This window comes from Priapulus caudatus, unplaced genomic scaffold (assembly GCF_000485595.1).
Source record: "Priapulus caudatus unplaced genomic scaffold, Priapulus_caudatus-5.0.1 Scaffold748, whole genome shotgun sequence".
Taxonomy (NCBI): Eukaryota; Metazoa; Priapulida; class Priapulimorpha; order Priapulimorphida; family Priapulidae; genus Priapulus; species Priapulus caudatus.
The window spans coordinates 33,919-41,106 of record NW_014577809.1 but is presented as its reverse complement, the minus strand read 5'-3'; the positions used below and the strand labels follow the sequence as shown (position 1 = coordinate 41,106).

The window sequence follows — 7,188 nt, the reverse complement described above, 5'->3', positions numbered from 1 at the left end:
TATTCATCACAAAATATAATTTCTCTCGAGAGATATTGCGCATGCGCGCGCACCGTGTAATGCGTGCGGTGCCGTCTGAGGCAAACTTCATAATATAGCTGGCTGAGGGGGGATAGGAGATTGGATACTGAGGAAAGCCGGCAGGGAAGATAGCTGGGAGCGGTAGAAGAAGGAGGCTAAGCGAGGGACTGGGGAGGCAAGCAGAAGGACTCGAGGGCATAAAGTAGGTGTTTTGTACCCTACAGGCTAGGGCGCTCTCCGAATTATAAACACATGACAACTGATAAAGGTTTATTAAGGAAATCTATGCTGAGATACCCCCTAATCATATTAATTGCATATTCATCCCAAAATATAACTACTCTGGTGAGATATTGCGCAGGCGCTAACACACTAACGTAGCCAAATTGTGTATTGGCTGGTATAAGCAGCGGGGATTCTCACGGTCATTGTTTTCGCATTGTTTTCACTCGCTCTCTCCAGTTTAGGAATTAATTATTGAATGGAGGCGTCAATACCGTCGGTGCGGCCGTAATTTGCTAGGCGGGTGATGTCCCGAGCTGAGAGGGGCTGAGAAAACACCAAGATACTATACCGTGTCTCCGTTAACATACGCGCCAGAAATCGCCCACTGCATTTCTCGCGCGCGTTGCGTTATGTTGCATTGATTGTACTGCGTTTCGTTGCTGGTGGGGCAACAAGGTTACCTTTTTACATCGCAGCTCTCTCTCTCTCTTGTTTTTTTTTTAGCTCTCTTTCTCCATTACTTTAATAATGCTGGGACGTGTGTGGGAAAGTCCAAGTTGCTTTAACGCAGCTTTGTTTGTTGAATATGAAAACTGGTTGATCGCTGAAAATCGAACGCATCCGCAAATTAATTTACAGCAAGTAAGAACACCCGAGTGGTCTCACTGTGTCTGAGATTTCTCAAAGCGTGATTCAGCGTGCACTGACCCTAACGAACCAGACAATCCGATAAGGCACCGACAAATCTGCTAAGCCGCTATTTCTAATTGGCACGCTTGAAATTATCATCATCATCATCATCATCATCATCATCATCATCATCATCATCATCATCATCGGCAATCCCTCGAGTTCGAGGATGATTGTCTACCATGGGAAGGCTATGGATTTCTGTGGGTCCTCAGATGACTGACGAGGCCAATCCTGGATCCACATGGCTTGTTACAATGTATGCAGGTGTTGTTGAGATTGATGAATAGGTCAGGGTGATTCATTCTGTCTGCAGCACGTGCTTTCTGTCGCTCGCGATTCTCCATTTCATGCTGCCTCCTTTGCGCTTCAAAGTGATGAGAGCCTTCCCATATACTTTTTCTCTATTGATGGCGATCAAGCGCAACAGTTTCCCAGGTACTAGGGTCGATGTTACACTTTTTTAGGTTGGCTTTGAGTACATCCTTGTAGCGCTTTCTTTGTCCTCCTCTTGAGCGTTCGCCTTGTCGCAACTGGGAATATAGGACTTGCTTAGGAAGTCTGTGGCTAGGCATTCAGGTAACATGGCCAGCCCAGCAGAGTTGGTGACGTATTGACTGTGCTTCGATGCTAGTTGTCTTGGCTTGTAAGAGAATACTAACGTTAGTGCGCCTGTCTTCCCAGCGGATTTGGAGGATCTTTCTTAAGCATCTTTGGTGATATTTTTCCAGTGCTTTTAGGTGCCTCCCGTATGTGACCCAAGTGGCAGCTCCATATAGAATAGTGGGGACGACAACGGCTTTATAGACTAGCAGCTTGATATCAAGTCGTATGTTACGATCACCAAGAACACGTTTCCTGAGGCGACCAAAGGCTGCACTAGCGCACTGAAGTCGATTTTGTATGTCATGGTCAATGTCGGCTGCCTGAAAAAGGTGACTTCCAAGGTAAGGATAATGCTGAACATTCTCGAGAACCTCGTCATGGATTCGGATCTTTGGAGCTGCAGCTTGTTCATTAAGGGCTTGTTGATGGAGCACCTTTGTCTTCTTTGTGTTCAAGGTGAGTCCCATTTTCTCATATGTTTCAGTAAAGACGTCTACAATCTGCTGAAGATCCGCCTCTGACTGTGCACAAACTACGGCGTCATCAGTATACTGGAGGTCAATTACAGATAACTGAGAGGTTTTGGTTCGAGTCTTCAGTCGTTTGAGGTTGAAGAGACTACCGTCCATTCGATAGATGAGGTCTACTCTAGCTGGGAGTTTGTCCAGGTGGCGCATGGCAGCAAGGAGGAGGGAGAAAAGTGTTGAGGCAATGACACATCCTTGCTTTACTCCAGTCCTAATTACAAAAGGGGCTGTGAGCATTGCATTCATGTCATTGTGTAGCAGACGGACGATAGTATAGCAAACTTCTGTGGGCATCCAAATTTCCGAAGGATCATCCACAAGCCTTTACGATTGACAGAGTCAAATGCGTTTGTCAAGTCAAAAAAGCCATATAGAGAGGTTGATGTTTTTCCCTGCATTTCTCTTGGAGATGGCGAGCAGAAAAGATCATGTCGGTAGTGCCCCTCGATGGTCTACACCCACATTGAGATTCTGGTAGTAGCATTTCAGCAAGAGGTAGCAGACGGTTGAGAAGGATTCGTGTGATCATCCTTGTGGTGGATAGCAGGGCCATTCCACTGTAATTTCCACAGTCAGTTTTGTCCAATTTCTTGAAGATTGTGACAATCAGAGCGGCTTTCAGGTCACTTGGAATTTCTTCATTGAGCCAGATCTTGGAGATAAGGGAGTGAAGTTGGAACAAAAGCTCGGCTCCTCCCAATTTGAAAATCCCAGCTGGAATACAGTCATTCCTTAGAGCCTTGTTGTTGCTCATCTGCATGATGGCTTTCCTCATCTTATCAAAAGTTGGGGTAGCTCCTAGCTCATTCCACACTGCATGTTGTGGCAAGCGGTCAAAGACTTCCTGATCTATTGTTGATTCTTTATTGAGGAGATCCTCAAAATATTCTTTTCATCTAGCGTTTACGGCTTCTTTCTTTTTGATCATTTCTCCTCCATCTTTAGACCTAAGAGGTGTTGCCCCTTGCTGGGTGGGGCCATAGATGGCTTTGGTGGCATTGAAGAAGCCGCGCATGTCATGGGCATCCACAAGGCGTTGGATCTCACTAGCCTTGTCTTTCCACCATGCATTCTTTATGTGTCGGGTGCGCTTCTGTACTTGTGCCTTAGCATTACGGTGGGCCAGCTTTTTCTGCGGTGAATTGGGGTCATTTTGCCAGGCACAGAAGGCATTGGACTTTTGATTGATCAGCTCTTGGATTTCCTTATCATTCTCATCAAACCAGTCTTAATGTTTTCTAGCAGAGTGTCCAATTACATCAGTGCAAGTGCTAATAATAGCAGCCTTCATTTTTATTCCAGTCTTTCATCATGACTTGTATTGGTTGTTGACTGGATTTTGCCAGCTCTGCACTTAGACTTTGGAAGAAGCGATCCCGCTGAGCAGAGTCTTTCAGTTTGTTGGTGTTGAATTTCACAACTTTTGGCAGGCTTAATAAACGTAGCAGGTATATATAGTCAAGCTTTGACAGCGTTAAGACGAAAACTAAATAATAGACACCATTAAAATCAGTGTTGATGTCGTGGGTGGTGGTAATCGGGTTGCTGTTGATGGTGTTTGCATTTACTGCACTAAACACACAATCATCACGTGCTTGAGTCGTATGTTAAGAATTACGTATTTATTGAGTGCATATAAATTATTTTACATTAGTTTACAGTGAGTTCACGTAATATACAGTTATATATATATCCGCATCCATCACTCTTCCCTCGCCCTTCTGTTTCTCCCACTCTCTCACCCTCTGTCGGGCGCTCCCCTCAATCCGTTCCACAGCGTTAATTATTGCCAGTAGTTAATCTTCACGTTGACGCCATTTCGTTGAAGCCAATCTTTCGTTTATTATCGATAGTGGTCACATCCAATTAGAACGACTATTCATCCGACAAAAATTATTATTATTTGTCATACTCTCATGATACGCGATCCAGCGTGTGTAAATCCTTCAAAGTTCCAACACCATGGTTATAGGCATCGATAACATATACCATTACGACACTCTGTAGTTACAGCGCAGTTTTATTAAGCGTTCCCCAAGACTCTTAATTCTCCAAGCATCACCAGGGTGTACTGCGCGACAGATATTATTTCGTTATCAGACAGATTGTTGCTATAATTGGACGTGATTATATATCATTAGACAGTTCAGGTGACGCTCACGTGAGCAACTTGGCTGCCTATTATTTTAGAATTATGATAATTTCGCTCAAGGTACGTCACACAAAAATCAGTGTTTTTATAGATAGAGTGCATTTAATTGTAAGTTTGCTATACAGACAATACAACACGAAAGGATTCGATGCTAGTACAGGTTTCTAATAACGTTGTAACGTTATAAACGTTGTGGTGAAAATCGATGACGTCGCGTGATCCCTGAGGACTCCTGTAAATACATATTGTGCTGCCAGTGAAGAATTGCGCATTTGAGTAGAATTTCATCATTCAGGTGCTGCGGTCGCATTGAGAAGGTAAGACCGCAGCGCTGCTTCTTTCCAATATATATATATATATATATATATATATATTTATTTATTTATTTATTTATATACAATAATTGCTTGTTGTTGTTGTTGTGAAGCCTAAACCAAAGCCACATGTAACCCGAGATTTAATTTTCCCTACACGCTTATACATTGTTAAGGGAACTCACATTTTCTGTCGGCAGTTGTCTGGTTTCGCCATCCTGTAACCATTCTTGAGTAGCCACAGCAGCTCGCCGGTGTCGACGACGGCTGGGTACGGCGCTGCGCCGAGGGTGACTATCTCCCACAGTAGCACGCCGAACGACCAGCTAAAAGGTGGAAACAGCTAGGTGAGCTGCGACTTATCAGGAACCAAGGGATATGTGCGATGCTAGCATGCCGTAAGACGTTATAGTAATTACAATATACTAATTACTATAGAAACAACAATTACACAGCCATTCACTACAATTACTATATACCAGGTGAGACGCCGTCAGTAAACATTAATGTGTGCTGACGGTGTTCCACCTTGAAGCTGAGAGCTGGGAATTTTGAACAAGCGGTGCGTGCTCGTGTACTATTATCAGGAGCACGCGTGTAAAGAAATCTCCATTCATGCATTTCCTGTATTGTCCCATATATCATCTATCACATATCCAACCCTGCAAGGCTGGAACCTGTAGACAGCAGCGATTGCGATCCTATCGTCACACACAGTCTACCGTGCCGGATCATGCTACCCAGTGGATGTTTAGCCTTTGAGGTACACTATCTTTGGGTGAGCAGCTCTAGCTGGGTGTACACTACTATGGGTAAAGCTACGCTGATTGCCCCACCCTAATGGAATGCTAGCGAAGAAGTGTGTCACCAAAGGGGTGTTTCATAGTAGAAGTGCACTACCCGCGGGATACGTACGCTATCCCGAAAGTTTCCCACCCTGGAGATTCACTATACCCTGGGGTGTCCCACCCAATGGATACACTAGCCTGGGGTGCCCCACCCTATGGATACACTACCCTGGGGTGCCCCACCCTATGGATACACTACCCTGGGGTGCCCCACCCTATGGATACACTACCCTGGGGTGCCCCACCCTATGGATACACTACTCCGGGGTGTCCCACCCAATGGATACACTACCCTGGGGTGTCCCACCCAATGGATACATTCCCCTGGGGTGTCCCACCATGGGACAGCGCGTTACTCGTGACAATGCCTATGATGAGTAACTGTTATCCTTGATAGTAATTTCGTCCGTTGACAGTAAAAACGTGAAACGATTGTGCCAATTACTGTTAAAAGCGTCAGCTACACTAATGTAAGTGATAATTGCGTTTGGGAATTTTAAGGGTACGCAGGTGTAGTAATATTTCACGTTAATCATTGTTAGAACAAAAAAAGTTTACAAAGTTGTTTGCTTTGCTGCAACTTTTCTCGCCGCGTAGTCTAGGTTTGGTAGTAAAACTAGACTTACACTTTCTCTAGATGTGGTTTAAATTTTAAGAAACATTTATTAACGTACACACTGTGTGGCATAGACTTGATAAAAGGAACCAAACTTATATTCCGCACCTCTCAGCGGTATTGGTTTGATAAAACAAATATTGACTTACACACATTGACAACAATATTATTATATCAACAGCAACAAAAACTATCACAGTCACAAGATTGATCATGCATCTCTGCGTAGATAGGTCTGAGAAATAACCAAATTTACCTACTACGCTGTAAGGTGTAGGATTAACAAAGCAACTATATGTACACCCACCGTACTCTACGGTATAGAAATAATAAAGCAACTATGCTTACCCACCACACTGTATAGTGCAGAAATAATAAAATCATTAAGCTTATACAACGCTCTGAGTGGTGTAGGAACTAACAAAACTATAAGCTTACACATCGCACGGTTTGGTGCAGGAAAAATAAAACCACTAAGCTTACACATCGCTCTGTGTAGTGTAAATTTGATCAAACAGAGCCTCGGGTGCCATCCACTTTACGGGAACTTTGGAGCCACTCATCATCGTGTACGAGTTCTGTTCGTAGATGTTTCTAGAGAGGCCGAAATCAGATATCTTGACGACGTCGCTCTCACAGACGAGAACGTTTCGCGCTGCCAAGTCGCGATGTACGATCCGTTTCGACGCGAGGTATTCCTATAACGAAGAATTAAAATACGGAGGCGCAAATCGTTAGTGTAATTCACAATTGTAATTTAGATATATTATTACTAACTGCGAAATCTATTCTTCGTCTTTAGATTCGAATAATAATAATATTATTAATAATAAGCACAGGAGTGTTATTTCCAGGTATTGCCACATACAGGACATCGCATAGGAAAGCATAAAACGTCAGTGAATATAAAACGTGATGTTTATATTCGTAGAATAGTAATGAGAGCAGGATGACGAGTAGTTACGACTGTTTTGCGGGTAATCCTCGAGTACAATATCCGCAAACTTTGTTTATAATCTTTAATAAATAATTTACCTGCTTCGCATGAAGGGGACTTATTGCGCTTATATGATTGCATGACCCTATAAGCTAGGATGCCCTCGGAAATGCACGAACTTTATTCGGAATTTGCTATACAAATTTAATTGCGAATAAAACAGAAAATCGCTGAATAAGTCTCCCTGATCAG

At 43.5% G+C, this 7,188-nt stretch overlaps 1 protein-coding gene across 1 annotated transcript in view; it reads right to left on the bottom strand.

Annotated features, from left to right (window-relative positions):
• The window catches only part of LOC106813268 (fibroblast growth factor receptor 1-like), a 12,096-nt gene extending 5,217 nt beyond the window's left edge, over window positions 1-6,879 (bottom strand). The window contains exons 1-3 of the mRNA XM_014817368.1: window positions 6,868-6,879; window positions 6,483-6,697; window positions 4,721-4,861 (exon numbers count right to left, since the gene is read on the bottom strand). Of these exons, the coding sequence (XP_014672854.1) occupies window positions 4,721-4,861; window positions 6,483-6,697; window positions 6,868-6,879 (368 nt within the window). The remainder of the gene's footprint in view (window positions 1-4,720; window positions 4,862-6,482; window positions 6,698-6,867) is intronic.
• Between the last annotated feature and the right edge of the window lie 309 nt (window positions 6,880-7,188).